Source organism: Astyanax mexicanus, chromosome 12 (genome assembly GCF_023375975.1).
Source record: "Astyanax mexicanus isolate ESR-SI-001 chromosome 12, AstMex3_surface, whole genome shotgun sequence".
NCBI classification, from domain to species: domain Eukaryota; kingdom Metazoa; phylum Chordata; class Actinopteri; order Characiformes; family Acestrorhamphidae; genus Astyanax; species Astyanax mexicanus.
The window spans coordinates 42,165,097-42,186,695 of NC_064419.1; the positions used below are offsets into that span (position 1 = coordinate 42,165,097).

A 21,599-nucleotide genomic window follows, 5' to 3' on the forward strand; every position below is an offset into this window, starting at 1 on the left:
AGTATTAGGGACTATACAATAGTATAGGGTGGTATAGAGAGTGTATAGATAGTATTAGGGACTATACAGTAGTATAGGGTGGTATAGAGAGTGTATATAGAGTATTAGGGACTATACAGTAGTATAGGGTGGTATAGAGACTGTATATAGAGTATTAGGGACTATACAGGAGTATAGGGTGGTATAGAGAGTGTATATAGAGTATTAGGGACTATACAATAGTATAGGGTGGTATAGAGAGTGTATAGATAGTATTAGGGACTATACAGTAGTATAGGGTGGTATAGAGAGTGTATATAGAGTATTAGGGACTATACAGTAGTATAGGGTGGTATAGAGACTGTATATAGAGTATTAGGGACTATACAGTAGTATAGGGTGGTATAGAGAGTGTATATAGAGTATTAGGGACTATACAGTAGTATAGGGTGGTATAGAGACTGTATATGGAGTATTAGGGACTATACAGGAGTATAGGGTGGTATAGAGACTGTATATAGAGTATTAGGGACTATACAATAGTATAGGGTGGTATAGAGACTGTATATAGAGTATTAGGGACTATACAGGAGTATAGGGTGGTATAGAGACTGTATATAGAGTATTAGGGACTATACAGTAGTATAGGGTGGTATAGAGACTTTATATGGAGTATTAGGGACTATACAGGAGTATAGGGTGGTATAGAGAGTGTATATAGAGTATTAGGAACTATACAGGAGTATAGGGTGGTATAGAGAGTGTATATAGAGTATTAGGGACTATACAGTAGTATTGGGTGGTATAGAGAGTGTATATACAGTATTAGGAACTATACAGTAGTATAGGGTGGTGTTCAGATGGTAATTTAGAAAGTATAGGGTAGTGGGGGAATGTTTGACATAGTAGTAACAGCTTGTTGTTGTGTATAGACTGTTGATTAAGCAATAAACAGAAATCCTTGGATGTCTCAGAGGTGCATTCAGATTTATATGTTTTCCATCAAATTCAACCAATTTGTGGTATGAAGACCCATTTATGAAACAGTCTAACCTTGTTATCTATTTATCTGAATGCACAGTATGTGACTGACTGTCTGGTTGTGTATGCAGAGCACTGCAGCCTCTGGATGAAGTGAGAAGGTGTGTGTGAAGTTCCGGCAGCAGCACTCAGAGCAGCTGTCTGCACCTGACGAACTGAAGCTGAAGTGAGGAGAATCGTGAGCTGAGATACACTCGTGAAATCTGGTCAGTCAGTGTGGACGACGACGGCTGCTAGAGTCCAGCTGAGGCCTGCCCGGCAACCAGCCTGCCCTACAGCACTTCCCATGACCTGAACTGCATGATATTTTATACATTTACACACACGTCAGGGGCCAGTATACATCAGATTACACATTTTACACCGTGAGTTAAGATGACAGTGGATCAGCAGGGGTGCAGGATCGGTGTTCGGCTCAATTTCAGGAAGATCTGCTCAGGTTTGGGGTTCTTAAGCTTAGATCTATTCAATGAATCAGCGAGAAAACGGCAGGAATTTGTCCTTCTTTTTTGCTCTCAGCCAGCGCAAAAGGGGAATTTTAATTGCTGTGAGGAATCTCAATCACACACACACCAGCTTAGAGCAAACACACACACACACACACACACACACACACAGAGACACACACATACATACACAAGCTTAGGAGTTTAATGGGTGTTGCACAGCATCCATTGTTCATTCATGTTGATGAAAGACAGTGTGAGAGTGAGAGCGTGAGTGAGAATAGGAGAGCATGAGAGGGATCGTGAAAGAGAAAAAAAGAGAGAGAGAGAGAGAGAGAGAGAGAGAGAGAGAGAGAGGGAGAGAGAAAGCGCAAAGAGTGAGAGGTGGAGGTGGAAAGGGAGGGAAAGCAAGAGAGAGAGAGAGAGAGAGAGCACGAGAGAAAGAAGCACTCAGTGGTGAAATTCTCTAATGAAGGATGTTTGCAGGGAATGCCTGTGTCTGACGGGGTGCTTGGCACTGAGCTTGGGAAAGCATTCATAGGCATTCTCTGTGTGTGTGTGTGTTCTTTCAGGAAGTCTTTAGCTGACTTGCAAGAGATGCTCAGGAAGATTTAAAAGCCAGTAATTCGCAAACTTTACACATTAGCAAAATGTGAAGAAATACACTGACATGCCACAAGTCATGGGACAGGGTCTACTAATATGGAAATATGACAGAAACTGAAGGACACTGCCCTGACCTGTACAATGGGGTCCCCTGCACTAAAAGTGGATGTCTGGATCTATTTGTATGGACACTTCTAGCCAGAAACCGATGGTATATATGTATTACACATATATTCTATATGTATTTCCAGTACAAAGCCATCAGTGGAACACAGTGACTCACAATGCCAGGCCTCTCTTGAACTTAAAAATAACAATAATTAACTTCCTAAAGATTAGGCGTCCTCAAGCTAAGATGTCAAATATAACACTTCATGATCAATTTACATACTGCAATCCCATGACTTTTGGCATGCCAATGTACGTGTTGAGAAGATTTGTGATTGTCTTACACTACTGCATTTCTTTAAAAGATCACTATGTAGTAATTTTACTGCAAAATAACATTATATTTCAGATCTGGGATGCTGCTAAATGCTCTATTCTTAAAAAAAAAAATGTGGACGGGACAACAGTCAACAAAAATTGGTTAATGCTGTAAAACCCCAAAGATATTTGCGTACAATTGCTGTAAAACATTGCTCTACTGCCTTAGTCCACATTATTATTTCAGGTTAGAAGCCAATTTGGTATTTCTCAGCTTGTCCAGAAATGCATGTGAAAAGAGTGTCCTTTACTGTGGGCTCACTAAGTGCGAACTACAGCCCAGGAAAAGGAAATGCCAGTTCAACACTATTACTCTTTATGTGCTTAGTATAACATACTGGCAATATTGGGGTTGGTTTGTTAACAGATTAAGTTCATAAATTAGATAGAAATCATGCTTAACAATTTAAACTCACTTCCCCAGGAAGCACTTGGGCACGATGCTGAGCTTCCGTCGCCTGTCTTTGATGAGATGGCGGCTCTTGGTCATCATCATGTGGTAGAGCTTCTCTCCTTTCTCTGCGATCATTACGTACGCATCCCGCTCCATGCCCAGCTTCAGACCTACCAATGTAAAGGCAAAAACAGTTAACAAGCATATACAGTACAATGCCACAGAGCTACAGGCAACACGAACAAGAAAGAAGAAGAAATCTTAAAGCAATTGCGTCTTCGTTTGGGGTAAAGGTGACAGAACTGATTCCTAGAAGCCATCTACGAATCTGAACTACTGTTTGCAGCTATGCAAATGTACCAAAACCACATAAGGAAGCTGGTAATCCTGCTGAAGGGCTGCATTTGTCAAGATTTACAACAACCAATGAATCATTGCTACAAGGCAAAAACACTGAATCCTAATTTTATCCTTATACTATTTTTCCCATAATCTGAATTTCACAATTAAACTTTATCATGTGTCATGATGAATGAGCCAATAGAAATGCTACAAAATTACTTGGAAAAGATGAATCACTCCAGATGATGAAACAGTATTACTGAATTGTCCTAACATTGAGATAACCTTATTTGTGTCCTACTTTTGCGCACAGATTTTTTACTGTTCAGATCACTGCCAAGATATTAGTGTATAATTGCTGTAAAACATTGCTCTACCTTAGTCCGCCTTATTATTTCAGTTCAGAAGCCAGTTCGGTATCACTCAGCTTGCCCAAAAATGCATGCGAAAAGGGTGCCCTTTACTGTGGGCTCAAAGTGCGAACTACAGCCCAGGAATAAGCAATGGAATAACCCTGAATCTTTATTTTATCCTTATTTTTTCCATAATCTGAATCTGACAATTAAAAGTTACCATGTGTCATGATGAATGGACCAATAGTAATGCAACAAAATTACTTGGAAACAATTAATCACTGCAGATGATGAAACAGTATTACTGGTTTGTCCTAACATTGGGATAACCCCATTGGTTATGCTAAAAGTATTGAGACAGCTATTTATGGTTGCTTCAGAAATGAAAAGAGTATTTAAAGTCAGAAGTCAGACTCCACCTCTTTTTAAACTGCTGCTGATGCATCATTGCCGAGCAGCATCACAAAGCACTCAGAGGGAAGCCCAGTGACTTAGTTCCGATACATCAGCTCACAGGCGCCCTGTGCTGATCGACATCACCCTAAGAGTGATGAGCGGAACGAACGCCACCTTATCCCAAGCATATAGCTTGCCATCAGCTCCCGAAGCTGCTTAGAGAGAGGCAAATTGTGCTCTCGCTCAGGGCTTTGATGGCAAGCTACATAACAGGGATTTAAACCAGCGATCTTCTGATCAGAGTGGCAGCGCTTTAAACCACTGGACCTCATTCATCGGCTCCAAAAAGTCATATTCCATGACAGTACATCGCCACAGAGATGACTGAGCCCCATTAAAATTGGGCCCCACAAAGATTTAAACATACTGTGTAGGATGGAGATGGAGGGTCATAGGCTGGAGACCACTGTTCACAAATGTTTTGTTCCCATTGTGCCAATACATCTCCTTTTTCTGGGAGGCTATGGTAAGATGGGGACAACTCTCTGCCACTAAAGCTTACTGAAGTGTTAACTGCCACACTTCATCTCTCCTTCATCTCCTCTGTAGCCACACCCAGAAACTGGCCTTCTTTGCCACCTTGCCTGGGTCTCCAGCACTGCAGAACAGGTAAATAAATAGCTGTTATGCTTATCAGTGTAATTCAGGAAAAAAAAAATTAAAAACATTTCATAGGGTCTTAGGATGGCTGTGTTTAAGCCAGCATCCCGGCAATGTGCTAAAGTTTATTACACTATAAATTGAGTAGATTGTGGGCAAGATTATAATGAACCTCCTGCTGTGTGATACACTTTGATTTCTCACTTCACTGTCTCTCTCTTTCTCTCTGGGGTGGAAGAATAAGGCCACTGGCCTCGAAAGCCAAAACCCTCTAGGAATAAAACCATCCCATCTACACACACAGACACAGACACACACACCTGGGGTCTCCTTCTCCCAAGTGGATTAGGTGCCATGCAATCGTGTGGCATCAACAGGAAACAATAGTTTAGCTGAAAACATTAGCATTATGCTACTGGCATGTGCAGAAATAACTTTTTTTTCAGTATTTTAGGAAGCGAAATACGGGCAGCGTGTGTGAGGGAAGGCAACCATGAAACAGATACAATACAGAAAAGAACACAAAAAGAAAAACATAGAATACAAGAAAGACCATTTCAACCATATGAATAGTACTGCTGATAATAGCTTGCACTAAGACAGAGAGGGGGAAACTAGCAAATTAGCAGAAAGCAGATGACAGTATAACAGTGCTGCCGCTGCTGCTGCTGCTAAAAAGAGAGCGGATGAGAGGAAGCAGCTGTTTACTTCACATTTCTTCAGGTAGGTTAAGGGCCATTCTTGTTCACAGCATCACGCGTGTGGTTAACAGGATTGGCAGCAGCTAGCGAAGCGAAGGCACTGAAGCCAGAAAGAATTACAGGCCTCGTTACCGCAGCACACCACAGGCCTAAAGGCACTAACGGCCCTGAGCACCCTACCACCCAAACACTGTGCTAAGGTGCACTGCAGCCGAGAACTGCAGGCTAAGCAGCCACATGTGTATTACAGTTAATAGAAATGAACTCAATGTCCGGCTACCACACACACACACACACACACACACACACACACACACACACACACACACACACACACACACACACACACACACACACACACACACACACACACACACACATACACATACACACACACACACACACACACACACACACACACACACACACAGAGACAGAGAAAGAGAACATCTTCAGCTGAGGATAAAGACAAAAACAAGTGTGAGATCTCTAGAAATGTTAAATTCTCTTCAACGTCCACTAACAAGTAACAGAAAAAATACCTGAGCACAAAAAATAAATATTAATCAACAATTTCAGTTATTTAAAATCTAAGCCAGTTATTTTTCTTTATTATAGTTATTTTATTTTAAGTGGTTTCAAAAATTACGAAATACAATAAATATTTATTATAATATTATATATATATATATATATATATATATATATATATATATATATATATATATATATATATATATATATATAAATATTTAAATTTAAATAAGGCACATTTAAGGTTGTCTAAATGAAATAAAAAGGGAGAAAACAACCTATGCATATGATTTATATATAGTTATTCGCTGAAATGGCACAATTATGCAACATGAATATTATGGCAAATTGGAAAGTCCATGTTTTTATAGACCAGTTCAGTAATCCTCCTGTCAAGAGTTAAATCTTCCCAATTTTCACCATCACCTGTATCTACAAGCATAAACTTCTGGATAACTGACTTATGATAATATGACTTGTTATTACTGTTAATATTACTATTATTAGGCCCACATTAATGATTTTTCCAATAACAACATGTTAGAAACAATGTAATCTGGAGGTCTTAATTGATTTTATTTAATATTTTAATTGCACACCTCTAAATGTGCAAATGTGATTTTTATCCAGGCTAATAATGCAAATAATTAACCTACATTTATATGAGCAGCTGGGATGACTCCGCCACCCATTTCTACCGAGGAGCTCACAGCACCCCTACCCCAGCAGCTTACCCATAGAAAATGCGATTTTAAGTGTAAGCGATACAACTGCTCATTTACAGCTGTATTAAATCACTATAAAACACCATAAAGCAACAGCCACTGCTTTACCACAGTTACAGTAGAAAATACGGTAGTAGAAAGTCTTCTTCTAGTGGTAACATGACCTCAGGCTGACCCTACTGGGCCTCCTTTCCCAGCAACCAAAGTGAGCTTTCAACTTGAGCAATACCACTTTATCTGCAAGTTAGCTGTACTTCAGTCCATGCTAACTAAGCCTGTCATGATACACATGTTCTCGACTTATCGTACATGTATAGACATGATTTTTTTAAATAGATTATTTGTAATAGTGTTTTTTGTCCAGCAAAAGGAGTATATTAAAGTAAATTAACATTTTTATTGAATTTCTATTCTAAGAATAGCAGAGAAGCTAACTTCTAATAGATTAGCATGCTGGTTAACTTACCTACAGTAAAATCACAAAAAGCTGATAATACATATATCTGTCTGAGTGCCGACTTACTGTCTTTAAATAAATATTCTTAATAATTAAAGGTTCACTGCTTTTTTTAAAGTGTAAAAAACGTTTTAAACTATTTTTACTATAATATAATTATGTCAGGGAAATAAAACAACAATAATATTGCTTGTAGTGGCACTCCATTTTTTGTAAATCTTTTTATATCACGTTTTGCTGTCAGTCTAACAACCAGTATTTGAAAAAATACTCCTCAAATAGTCCTCAAATCTTCTTTTTAAAGGTTTACTTATAAAAAACAAAAGGCAAAGAATAGACTGGACTCGTATAACTCTTGTCAAAAAACTGTGTTGCTTCCAACATATCTATTAGCAATCTGGCTACTCACGTACATGCAGTGGAAATAATGTGTTACTGATGGAAGCCAAAAAATAATATAAATTTTCTTTACAAGTTTTACATTACTAAATTATGAATTTTAGAAAATACATCATTATAAATTCTAATTTAATTATTTTCAAAATATTTAAGACTTTTTATCTAAATTATTCTTCAAATAAAATTACCCTTTCTGGCTCTTACATTGCTTATCAAAATTCAATCAGGGACAATATACTGTCCAAACCAAAATAGCTAATGCTTGCCAATATTCCAAACCAAGAGTAGCCACATTACTGAGGTCCAGGGCTTGCAACTATGGAATTCAAGCGGAATTCAAGATGTCGTACTACACATCTTCCTAACAGTGCACAGATGCCTGCGAGCGACAGATGCTGATCCACATAATTGCATTAACTTAACGCCTCCTTGGGCTAAAGTGTAATTGGCTTGATTTTAATTCAATAGGAGGCGCTAGGAAAGACTGTCAAAATATGGTAGCACTTTAGCATGTCAAGCCAAGCAGCAAGCAGAACATGTAATGAACAGGCATGTCGGAAAATCTACTGAGGTTTGAGGCCTTAGACAGAAAAAAGAGAGAGAGAGAGAAAACGTGTGACTGAGTGAAAGAGAGGTGTGACTGATGGGGCACCTGTTGGACTGGGCTCCATTTCAAACGGTTGAAACTTGATACGCCTCATAAAAAACTTCTGCTTTCACCCAACGCCAAAGCAAATCGTGACATCCTGCCCTAATGCTAACTCAGAGCTACTGAATGCCTGAGACTGCTCAGCATTTTCTATCAGAAATCCATACAATAAGAACAGCAGAGAGACTAACTTTTTAATGATTAGCATGCTGGCTAACTCACCAACAATAAATCATCATAGAAAGCTGATACTACACTCCCCATACTGACTGTCTGTCTGTCTGTCTGTCTAGTGACTGTCTGTACATTCTCTCTTTCATAACTCTACTGAGAGCCACTGGAGGGAAATGGATATGCTTACAAATGCTAACATTAGCCTTTCCTCAGTCATCAGAGTTTTACAGTTCTGACAAGCTTTAAAATACAGCACTTAAAGCCAGAGCACTTGGCTACTGAACGCTCTGAAACGTAGGCTACATCAGATGCATAAAAACATGAACAGGTGGCTAAAGCAAGACAGGTGTTTCAAATCCTTCACGGAAAACACAGCATAATCCTTACAATCATGTTAGAAAGAGACCAACATGGAGGAACAAAGATGTATAAGACCCTAAAGACAGACATTTATACTCCTTACAAAAAAAAGAATTGGTATCAGTTAAAGACACAGCAAATACTTCCTTCAGTGATCTATCAATTACACCTGTTATTAATCAGCTATGTGTTTTACTTTATCTGGTATTTCTATGTTTACTGTTTGCAATTTCTTTTAAAACTGGTCAAAAATTTAACTGGTCAATGACCTTAGTTCATGCTGGTCAACCAGCTTCTTCTTGCCGGTCATGTTGGTCAACCAAATTAGTCATGTTTTTTTTTGTTTTTTTTTCTTTCAGCAGGGTAAAAACACAAAGTAAAAAAAAAATAATAATAATTCCTGATAATTTGCTACTGGAGTGCTAATACTGGAACTTCCCAGCTGAGGTAATTTACTGATTATAAGCTGATAATAGTAGTTTCCAAAGTGGTTGTAACTCCATCTCGTTCCCTCCGATCTTCCTCCTCCATCCACCTTACTGTCCCCATCGCTCGCCTCACCACCATATGAGGTGGTAAAGAGTTCCAGAGTAGGGGAGCAGAGCGGCTGAAGGCTCTGGAACTCTTTACCACCTCATATCTGACAAATAACTCACTCTCACAATTCAAATCCACACTCAAAATTCACCTGTTAAAACTTGTCTATTCCATCTGATCGTTTCTTGCATTTTCGCTTTTTAACCTGTTTTTTAATGTGAATTTTGTATGTTTTATTTAATGCTTATTTTGCACTTTGTAAGGTGTCCTTGATATAAATGTAAAAATGTATTATTTAAGAGGACCATTATTTATATATATATATATATATATATATATATATATATATATATATATATATATATATATATTTTTTTTTTTTTTTTTTTTTTTTTTTTTTACTTTAAAACACTTGGGCTGTGTATTAACAAGACCTTATGCATCACAATACAGGGGTTATGATTCAATATAGTGCAATATATTGTGACACTATAATTAAGACGATAAATTGACATTGTTTAAAGCCAATTTTAGTAAAACTCATAGTATAAAAACAGCCATATTTATAAAATCTGATAAAAATCAGAACAGTGAGATGTATCGACAGAGTACAACATGCTATCTAGTGAGTTTAATCACAACACCGAATCTGTTTTTGAAAATGGAGTCGGTATTGCAAAACAAATGATTCTTATTTTTTACACACCTATAAAAGACTGGTTCTAGAATATTCATCAGTAGGAAAACTCCAGCAGCTAAAGAGCAGAGATGAAAAAAAATAACAAAAAAATCCAAATAAAAGGACAAAACCACTCACTCTCTCTCTGTTCACGCTCTTTCAAAATGGCATCCAGCCATTTCTGCTTGTCCTCTGCATTCTTGGCCATACAAACAAACCACTTGTTTTTGGCCGTGTTGTGAATCTTCCAGCCGTTGGTCACAGTGTAGTTGTTACTGTGGTAATCCGCTGGAAGAGCAGAGAGGGAAAAAAAACACAAAATTTGTTAAATAAATAGGAAATAAGCAGGTGGAAAAGTCATTAGTTTGCATCATGCACCTTGTCTGGAGTATTAATGAAAAACACACTCGACAAATAAGCCGTTCATCTGAACCTCACATTGAACCTGCAGTAAGAGCTAGTGTTGAAAATCTTCAAGGAATGTTTTAAATATCTTGTGGTTTTGAGAGCAAAACGATGATGCTTTAACCAGAAAAAGAATTTGTTTGTGCTGTGAAAATGCCAATAGTCATGGGATAACAGTGTGTAAATTGATCACAACCTGTGAGTGAGGTGTGATATTGGGTCTAGATGGATGAGACATCAGAGTGTGACTGTTTTTGAAAATGTTGCATAGACATTTAACATTCGTCAACCCAGTGTCATGTGTGTATTGTAAATACATCATAGAAGGCATTACCACCCCCAGTGGACAGCGGTGATTGGGGTCGGCAGCATCTGGCTAGAATTGTCTATGCGCACAGACTGGCAGAAATAACATCCACATTCAGTACATTCAGAACGTCGGTGTAATGAGACATGAAAAAGTAATAGAACAGGATACTAGTTTTTCTTTTTTTTTTCTCATTATGTTCATTCATTTGATAAACATTAGGCTTTATTTCTCACACACACACACACACACTTTTTTGGTGTTCAAATCCACTCTAGTCAAGGCACCTTTTTAAAAAAAATCAGAATATAAAATGTTGCTTTTGTTATTAATATTATTAGCAGTAATGGTCGTAGTAGCAGCAGCAGTAAAGCCAGGCGGACTCTGTTTTTTTTTTTTTTTTTTTAATTGGATGCATTGTGGAGAGTTCACACTGCACGTTTGAATCGTTTGTCATCACACGTCAAACGCAGCTCGTAAGCAGAGTTCCTTGTGTGTATAAGTGCTTGATTCAGCAGAACATGTGGTGAAAGCGCACAGCTTTGCTTTCCATGTAAAAAGAAGACACACGCAGGTGGCCTTGGATTTTGTCTGCTGGTTAATTAAATATCCAGTATCACAATGTAACAGTCTATGCAATCTACAATACTGTTTGTCTGTTTTTATACTATGTGTAGATGGATGAAATTAAGGGTTTTTGTGATTGCTGTACATATCATTTGAAGACTTCAGCTTCACCTCCTCGAAAAAAATGTTTTTCCATATATCCAGAAGCAAAATATTCATATGAGAAAGGCCATCGCTCCACAAAAAAAAAAGTTTTTTTTCTGGGTATGTTTGCGGTGAATTTTGTGAAAACAGGTTGTGACATTAAGAAAAAGACAAGCGACCAAAATTTTTGGCATCTTAGAAATCCCTCACCGTGTCAAATTGCTCATTTGCAGCTCATTTGGGCCGTTAATGGGACATTGCGTCCCCATTCACACTGCACAATTAAGCTAAAATCAACTTAAATTAAGCTAAAATTGGCTTAATCTTAAAATGTAGTCGCATTCTAGCAGATTTTGCTTAAAATCAGGCTAGGATCGCACAGTGTCTGCCTAGCTCAATAGTACCTCAATTGATCAGCTGATGCTTCTGATGCCCTGGTGAAAGATTTAACTACATAGAGAACAATGAAATATAAATATTCTGGATTCTGGGTGAGCATAAGACCGACGTGTATAGGAAAAACCTTCATTTTGTCAAATAAAGCTAATGGAAATTAATTCTTTTTAGCACTCTTTAACAGTTATTTAAGTAACAGGCCTTTGTTACCAGCACAGGTCTAATCCCAACAGAACCTATTCAGTGTCAAATTTCAGATTTCAGGCCATCAGATCTTTACTGGCTTCATTTCATGACTCTTATTTGATTACTCCTATTACACTCTTATCAGCCCACAGTAACGGTGGTGAGGTATCCGTTAACCTCCGCGACTAGGCCCGCTTGCCCCCCCCCCTCACCCCCGCGAGTGGTCAGCTCTCTTGCATCAGACTTCACATGAGCTAAAAGCCCCAGCTCAGACCTCTTAGTGCTCCTAAATCTATTCTCCCATCTCAACATTAACCCTGCACCCATTACACTGTCTCATCCTTTATTCATCCCACTCCACCTCCCAATTCACCTACTGACAAATGAGGGATAAAATTGGACCGAGGCTTGAGGGCTGAAACCTTTATCACACAAAGACTCACACACACACACACACACACACACACACACACACTGTTTAATGACTGCTGAGTTACTTGAAAAGACATTGTTGCCAATATCCCTCCATAATGGTGTTATTTAATCCCTGCACATTTATTATGCCTCTAAGGTGAATGTAAAAAACCTGCAGCACTGCTGGACAGACATTCATGATGTATTGATGATGGCAGGGTCTGACCAGTATAAATGTACCAGCTGACACTGATATTAGAGAAGAGAGAGCTAAGGAAAAGCAAGAATTTTTTTCAATAGCTAAAAATATATGATCTTATACAGCTCTGAAAAAATAAGAGAACCCTTAAAAAAGTTTCTTTGATTTTACCAAATTGAAAACCGCTGGAATATAATCAAGAGGAAGATGGGTGATCACAAGCCATCAAACCAAACTGAACTGCTTGAATTTTTGCACCAGGAGTAAAGGCATAAAGTTATCCAAAAGCAGTGTGTAAAACTGGTGGAGGAGAACATGCCAAGATGCATAAAAATTGTGATTGAAAACCAGGGTTATTCCACCAAATATTAATTTCTCTACACCAAAACAAAAAACACCTGACCAATGAATTCCCAGTTCATTCACAATCAATAACAGATCAATAAAAGACAAATACAAGGATTAACTGTCACTGGGGATGGTTCATTTGATTTTTCCAAATTGAAAAAAATCTGTGACAGCGTTTAATTATTGTTATTTTCTGCACCCACAGCTGGGAGTGCACATATCCTGTGGTTTAAGGCAGTGTATATACATATATATATGATCTTATACAGCTCTGAAAAAAAAAAATAAGAGAACACTTTAACTGATGAGTTTCTTTGATTTTACCAAATTGAAAACCTCTAAAATTTAATCAAGAGGTAGATGGATCATCACAAGCCATCAAACCAAACTGAACTGCTTTAATTATTGCACCAGGAGTGGCATAGCGTTATTCAAAAGCAGTGTGTAAGACTGGTGGAGGAGAACATGCCAAGATGCATAAAAACTGTGATTAAAAACCAGGGATATTCCACCAAATATTGATTTCTCTCCACTGAAACAAACACCTGACCAATTAATTTCCAGTTTATTCACAATCAATAACAGATCAATAAGAGACAAATAAAAGGATTAACTGTCACTGAGGATGGTTCATCTGATTTTTCCAGATTGAAAAAATCTGTGACAGCGTTTAATTAGTGTTATTTTGTGCACCCACAGCTGGGAGTGCACATATCCTGTGGTTTAAGGCAGTGTTTTTATAAGCCCACAGGCTTGTGTTCAATCATACGCTGATTTTTTTTAAAAAGCTGTCTGTGCCTGTTTGCATTTATTTCAGGGGAAGAGAAAGATCGAATCAGAAAGAGGAAAGAGTATAGGTGAGAAAACTGGGGCAGTAAACCTGGGCGTGAAGGTGCACTGAAAGCGAGAAACAGAGCCGTTATTTGTGCTGCAGTCTTGGTTTATACAGACTTCAAACGGCTGGACCCCACCCAGCCATGTGGCTTTAACGTACTGCCACAGCAGAGGTGTGAACAAGATCAGTCTGTGTCTCAGAATCATTCTTATCTCTGCATCAGGCTTCACACCAATCTCTACTCGGTTTCCAGACTTCTTTTAATGCTGAGTTTGTGGTTAATGCAGTAAAACTAAAACGTTGAACGAGGTGTTAAACGAAGTTGACGTTCTAGCAATCCAGCTGAAGGGGCTTTATATACTCCAGGTTGCCATATTTTATAAGTTTAAAATACACAGGCTGTGTCCCAACTGTGTGCTACACACTAATACTATTATTAATAGGTCAAGTTTAGACGTGAGTACACAAAATACACTGCCTGGCCAAAAAACAGGTCTCACACTCTAATATTTACTTGGACCGCCTTCAGCACATCCCAAAGATTCACAATGAGGTTAAAGTCTGAACTCTGTGGTGAACTCTCTCAATCCATGTGTGAAAATGATGATCTCATGCTCCCTGAACCCTGAACTCTTTCACAATTCCAGCACCATGAATCCTGCCATTGTCATCTTGGAATATGCCCGTGTTCATCAGGGAAGAAAAAAATCCATTGATGGAATAACCTGGTCTATATTCAGTATATTCAGGTAGTCAGCTGACCTCATTCTTTCAGCACATACTGTTGCTGAACCTAAACCTGCAGACCAACTGCAGCATCAACCAACCCCACATCATTTACTTACTTAAATCCAGGTGGAGACTTTTTGTAAATGTAAAAAAAAAGCCATGTATTACATATTAATAGTAAGTGATTAAGCATTGCTATGCCAAAATACATCACTGCATACATCCAGTTTTCCAGACAATAGCACAGTATAATTAACACAATAGTGTCTTATAAAGATATAAGCCCTAGCCAGTATTAGTGTAGTGTTCCTAATTAAAAGACCTCAGTAAATGTTCATAACAAGACACCATAGCAGATATTCAGATGAGTGCAGGTGTCATAACATACCAGTTCCATCTTCCACATTCTCCACCTCCATCACCTCCGTGTTGATTCGGCCACGGAAGACATACAGGGGGCCATTAATGGACTTCGTCCTCTTAGTGGACTTCTTCCCAGAAACTCTGAAGATATAATACAAAGAATTGAAAATTTTTAGACTGTTTTTCTAAAAAAAAAAAAAAAAAAAAAAAAAAAAAAAAAAAGCATGATATATGGTTAGTAAATATAAACTGTAGTTCTTACATTGATAATGTAATTATTTGTGTAATTGAAAAGAAGAGAGCAAAAACACAGCGCTATTGTTTTTTTTTACCCACAAAGAATCTCATTATTTTTTATTATTTTGTTTTCCACACATGCCCCCTACTGCAGTTTTGCAATACTCTTATTTTAAACACACTATACTAGACTAGACCCCCCCATCCGATATCATATTCTTTCAAAAATCAAAGTTGTTTAAATCTGCACTCATTTATTTGTACTTTTCCTTTCATCACTCCTATTTACTCCCATTCATTTTCACCCATCCCAAATTAAAATCTTCTTTGTCGTCTAATACAAAGTCATACTGACACACGTTTATCTAGTTTATCTGTTTTTTGTCCCTCATTCCTCCAATTCACTCTTACTTATTTTAGTTCACATCTAATGCATACAATTTCTGTGTCCAAACAGCCACTAAACTTTATGTAACTGAGCTCTAGTCTACAACGATACTGACCTACACCTCTCTGTTGTTGTTTTTTTTTAATCACTTGTTCCTTCCATTCACTTCCATTCAATTTTGTCCACGCCCCAGGCATAGAGTTTCTGTGTCCTGACAGGCACCAAACCTACTAAACTCCCTCAGGCCAGGTGCCCAAGCTGTAAACCAGTGTCATACTGACACACACCTCTCTGTTTGTTGTTCCTGTTCATCCCATTCGGCTGTGCGACCATTCTCACCTTTTTTAGTTAGATTTAAACTTGCATATCAAAGTGGAAGCATGATGTCTACACTTTAAAGGGTTTATTTATGCATTTGTTTTCCGGCATTAATAAAACTTCACACACCAGCAAAAAATATCTGCACAGCTCATGTCTTGTGCGGAAGTATGAGTAATGTCGACAGTGCAGATGACTAACCTGGACTTCCTCTTGCAGTACACTAGCAGGTTGTCAAACAGGAAGAAAACTCTCTCCTGGATGTTTCCTGCCGAGATCTTTAGGAGGTTCCCGTGGAGAAGCAACTCAGTGCAGATATCAGTTAGATTTGTCCCCTGAAAATGTAAAACAAAAATAGGAGGTAATTAAGCACAATGACCTTACAAACTCATTTTACCTTTTTGCTCCTACCAGCCCAACCTTCTTTTTTGCATGATTACGACTAGAGGTGGGGTGTCCCAATTCTTTTATGGGTTCTTAGCGTGAAGTGATAGGGCTAACTTCAGAGATAAGCCGGAAGATGGCTGTGCAAGCATCCAAAGAAACCCACAATGTATTTTCTTTTCTTTCTTTTTTTTTCTTCTTCTAGTGAAGCCATAACATAATTTCTGCGCAGCGACACGGTTCCAAAACATCAGCTCACAGACACCCTGTGGGGAAAGAGTGCCATCTACCCACCCAGAGAGAGCAAGGCCAATTGTGCTCTTTCAGGGCTCTGGCAGCTGATGGCAAGCTGCATGACCAGGATTCGAGCCAGAAATCTCCCGATCATAGTGGTAGCGTTTAGCCCGCTGGACCACTCGGCACCCTGCATAATGTATTTTCTTTGCTAAAAATTCAAAATAACTATTGCATTAACTTAGTTTAACATAGTATCAATGTATTATGGTTATTTTTCTTCATCTTGAAAAATGAGCCATTTCCATTTAAGGTGGACCAGGGAAATTCAACTTGGAGCTTTCTTGCTAAATTTAAGCGCTCCTCTGCATCACAACAGACAGGCATGGTCACCTACAGAGCACCACCATTAGCTGCTAATAAAGCAGTGTCCCGTGATCGTTTTGATTTATTACAACTCCATTCTAAGTAGAAGGAAATACTTGAAAACAAGGGGTGAGGGTTAAATTAAAAAGAAGATTGGGCCTAACTGAGGGTAATCTCATTAATGGGTTCACAAATAAAATGGGCCGATAAACTGTGGAACTGGCAACAAGGACACTCGTATAGATAACACAGCAGTCTGCTTTCTTTTTGAAAAGTCCTGACTTCGTTGCTAGAGACACCAAAGCCAAATCTGTTTCATCTCCGCTTCCCCTTTCTCCAAAAGCCCACTGGTCTGTGTGGGGTCCTGCAGGAACCAGAAGCACTAAGTCTTGTTTGATGGTGTGGAGTCAGACCTATGCAATAATCTGGACCATCAATAATTGATTTCATCGGGCCAGAACGTTCCAGACGGACCCCTAGACAGGACACAGTTCTCCTTGCTTGGCAGGTGTATGTCTGTGTATGAGCAGTGTGTGTATAGCAGACTCCATTTTGTCTGCTTAATCAATGGTGTGACCAAACTGGTCGATAGGAGCTTTGGCAGCGAGTCTGTCTGCTCCTGATGCTGCACTATCCGTCCATTAGAGGTGATTTACACTGCTTACCTGCTTAAGCATTTACAGCTACTACATCTACTGGAAATACTGGCTCCATTTAACTCCACTTAAAACAGCACAGTTCATAAACAAGCACTCTCCCGTCCTGTATTTGGAGGTACAGTAAGTACTGTTTTCTTTTAGAACTCAGGAAAACAACAGGACAAAAAAGCAGCATATATTTTTACGAGGGTCAGAGATAATGCAACAGTATGGAAAAAAAAATCAAGTGGCAAGCCTTTGATTCACAATCCTTCAGATGACACTGTGTAAGAAACACTTGCTCAGCAACAGCTGATAGAGCCACATGGGCGAAGGATTACTTTAGCAAACCTTTGTCACGCTATAATACAGAGTTACCGTATTTTTGGCACTATTAGGTGCACTTAAAATCCTTTAATTTTACCAAAAATTGCCAGTGTGCCTTTTCCGGTGTGCCTTATGTGTGAATTTTACTAGTCAGGTTGTAAGGAGCAGTAAAGCTACTCCACTGAAGTACAGCGTTATATAGGAGTTTCAATTTAGTTTGTCAGCACCGGGGCTGAAGTAGCATTAGCATTAGCCGCTAAGTGCTACTTTCACATTCAGAGGCGAGTATTATTGGCCTGTATCCTGCTGCTAACCCAGACTAGCATTAGCATTAGGGAATCTAAGCTTACTATAAATAAACGCAAGCACTTTGCGCACCCAAATAAACAGTTTTCAGAAGAGAAATCTCTGTAGCTTAACATCCGGGGGCTCGTTTGAATTTAAAAGGAAGTCTTTTTTTATTACAGTTTTGTTTCCTTAGCTTAACTTTACTTAACTTCTCTTAAACTCTTCTGAATTACAAGTTTCTTATAGTGTCTCTTAAAATGCACTTTATAATCCAGTGCACCTTACAGTGAGAAAAATACAGTACTAAAACAAATGCCAAACACAAAACAGAAATTAATACCATGTTGCCATGTAATGCCAAAATAACCATCTAGACTGTTACTAGCAACAAGCCCAAAAGTCAGGGTTTGTCATGGAATGGAGGGGTCAGTATACTTTTCTGCATTAATCTTAGAGCATGCGGCACAATATAAAAAGACATTGCTGTGAAAGAAGAAGGTACACGACGATGCTGTACAGCTGCACAATAGGACGTGTGCAGATCCCAAACAAATTAGCCACTAATTTACCAATAACCAGTATTATACCAATATCATCAATTAAAATTACTGTATATGCATTATTAAGGTTTTATTTCTGAAATGAACAGTTTAATTATTTTCTGAGAGTTTATGATCAAGACTGGTGTTGGCTGGTGTTGGTCATAAATTCACACTTTTTTAAAATTCATTGCACATACACGTTAGCTAAACCATTGGAAGCTAGGGCCATTAATGTTACAGCCATTACATCTATGACAGTGCTGGGAATTGCTGTAAAAGCCATCTGGATGTCACTGTGCCAGCACCTCACAGAGAGCTGCTCAGCACACATGTCCCATAAAGGTGCTTTGATGCCAAAAATAAGCAAATGAACATGTTTTTTTTTTTTCCCACTCCTCCACATTGCATATACCTCATCATACCTCTACATACTGTATCACATCAGCTCTTTTATGTACATCACTCAGATTTTACACAAATATAGAGAACCGTCTGGCCTGCAATTGCTCATATTTGTTATTCATATTACATACAGGTGGAAGAATGTCTATTACAACAGTGGTCTCAAACATACCAGACTTAACCAAGCACCTGTTTAGTAAGTGAGTCCTGAAGTCATGCCTGAGAGCAGGGAAACACTGACCAGTGCAGGACCAGGAAGTAGTTTTAGACTCTCAGACAGACACACTACAGACTACAAGATATTACATCAGAAGCATTTAACCCTGCATTTATGATTAAACTCATTTCTGCGCTCAGACTCGCTGTTAATGAGCACAGAGCTCAGAGTGGGCTGAGGCAGCGCAGCCTGGGCCGGACTCTGGCACGCAGGCAGGGGCTGCAGCTGAGCATAATGGGGCTCTGTTGAGAGGTGACTGAGAGCAGTCAATGGAGAAATACTGAGCTACTGTGAACCCTGGCTATAGGAAATAACACCACTGCACCACCATAAGAGAGAGACAGACAGACAGATTTAGAAAGAGACAGATACACTATATTTCTAAAGGTATTCAATAAAGTTTTGACCCTTCTCTGTCACTTTATGCTGATAGAAAGAGTTGAAAGAGTCTTTTCCAGTTGCTTCTATGTTGTTCTAATATCACTGACAGTTGATGGTGGAATTGGGCTGCACAATATTGCAAAAATTTTACATTGCAAATGTTCATTTGTTAACGCTATATATCGCGAGATTAAACAATGCAAGGCCCATGACATCACCAGCCCCACCCCCACCCAGCAAACCTGAGGAAAACAGCAAAACAACAGTAATCAGCCCTTTAATCAGGCATTTAAATGGCTTTTTGAAAGGTAAACAAGAGCGTTTTTTTCTGGGATTAAAAGCGTGAATTCAGCTGTAACTGGAAATATCTGCGCTGCAAAACTGTGCTGGACTGAAGTGCACAGCTTTCAACACGTGCATTTACAATCACGTGTCCAACCATGTGGATAGTGGCCTGTTACCTCGTGTTTACTCCTGATCCCAGCCCCCCCCCCCCCCCCTCGCACTCCCCCTCCCCTCGCACTCCCCCTTGTTTGATTTAATTGCCTTAAGTGACATCACACATCCTGCAATGTGACTATTGCGAATGCGCACATTGTGAGGACAACACTTAAACGATATATCGTGCAGCCCTATGGTGGAATATTATATTTAGTAGAGAGGAAATTTCAGAACTGGATATTTCAAACATGGAAGTGATTGGAACCTGAGTTAAATTATTTAGCTGGGTGAGTAAATACCTTTGGCAATATAGTGCATGTAAGAGACTGTAAAAGAGAGAGAGAGAGAGAGAGAGAGAGAGAGAGAGAGAGAGAGAGAGATAGACAGAGACTTAGAAAGAGACATGTAAAAGCTAGAGACAGACAAACAGAGTTACAAGGGAGAGATATAAAGAGCAGATAAGAGTTACAGTGTAAACAGAGAAAGAAAGTGATAGACGGAAAGAAATACCGACCTGGTGAGAATAGATAGTAAGAGAGAGTTAAGGAGTGAGATGAGTATGCGAGAGAGGCACAGACAGAATTAGAGAGTGATAGACATGTTTGCGCTATGGGGGAGAGGAGAGAGTGGGGGAGTGCAAACATGTTCATATGTTTGTTACATTGTATACATGCAGTTTAGTGAGTGTGCTAAAGAACTTTGCATCATGAAGGGGACTCAAATTTCAACACCGCTTCCACCGCTTTCTTCTTCTGTAATGTTCAATGGAAGATCATAGCATGTCTCAACTTCCTGTGACTGGTCCAAAAGTCTGAACTATTGCATAAAGCAGGATTCTTCAACCCAAATCCTGCAAGTATATGGCTTTCCCCTTTTCAAACACACCTGATGCAGTCAGCTAGCTCATTAACAAGCCTTTTCAGAGTTGCATTTTGTATGTTAAAGCAGGTAATCCTCTAAAAAGTGCTGGGCAGGAAAGCTTCAGATACTTCAGTTGATCTGGGACTAGCTATTTTGGTTCGGACCACACTGGACAATCTGACAAACAAGGCAGAAGTAAAAAAAAAAAAAAAAAAAAAAACACTAAGCGATAGCGATGTAAGAGTCAGAGGGTTCAAAGTTACAAAGAGAGAGAGTTAAAAAGTTATGTGAGAGAGAGAAGCGAGAGACACCAAGAGTCAGAGTAAGAGAGAGAAGTGAGAGTTAGAATTGTAGAGAGGGTTACAGAAAAAGAGACACACATAGGATTAGAGACATAGAAAAGTGAGGACGAGAAAGAGGGAAAGAGAGAGAAAGAGAGAGAGAGAGAAACTGGCGTACAGTTGCATATTCTGCTGTAGCTGTTGATCTCCTCGGTAACCGGTTAGCTTCCCTGCATTAACACTTCCTTTTTCCGTGTGTGTTTAAATGTACAGCCAATGTCACCATGACTGCAGTGTGCGTCAAGCAGGCCCTGCTCAGAAAACACACACCAACACCACACACTGAAATCACACTTATAAAACCATCCACACACTCAAACTGCCAGCCAAACTCTGACCTACCGCTAACTGCTAATACAGTATGTGTGTGCATGTGCACATGTGTCACATCCTGTGTTATTCTCTGTAATCTCCACCAGTACC

The 21,599-nt window shown here is 39.0% G+C and overlaps 1 protein-coding gene across 2 annotated transcripts in view; it reads right to left on the bottom strand.

Annotated features, from left to right (window-relative positions):
- prex1 (phosphatidylinositol-3,4,5-trisphosphate-dependent Rac exchange factor 1) overlaps nucleotides 1–21,599 on the bottom strand; it is a 133,787-nt gene that overhangs the window by 65,716 nt on the left and 46,472 nt on the right. For both annotated transcript variants that reach the window (XM_022679349.2, XM_022679348.2), the window contains exons 7-10: nucleotides 15,956–16,089; nucleotides 14,837–14,952; nucleotides 10,057–10,206; nucleotides 2,975–3,122 (exon numbers count right to left, since the gene is read on the bottom strand). In XM_022679349.2, coding sequence (XP_022535070.2) covers nucleotides 2,975–3,122; nucleotides 10,057–10,206; nucleotides 14,837–14,952; nucleotides 15,956–16,089 — 548 coding nt within the window. The remainder of the gene's footprint in view (nucleotides 1–2,974; nucleotides 3,123–10,056; nucleotides 10,207–14,836; nucleotides 14,953–15,955; nucleotides 16,090–21,599) is intronic.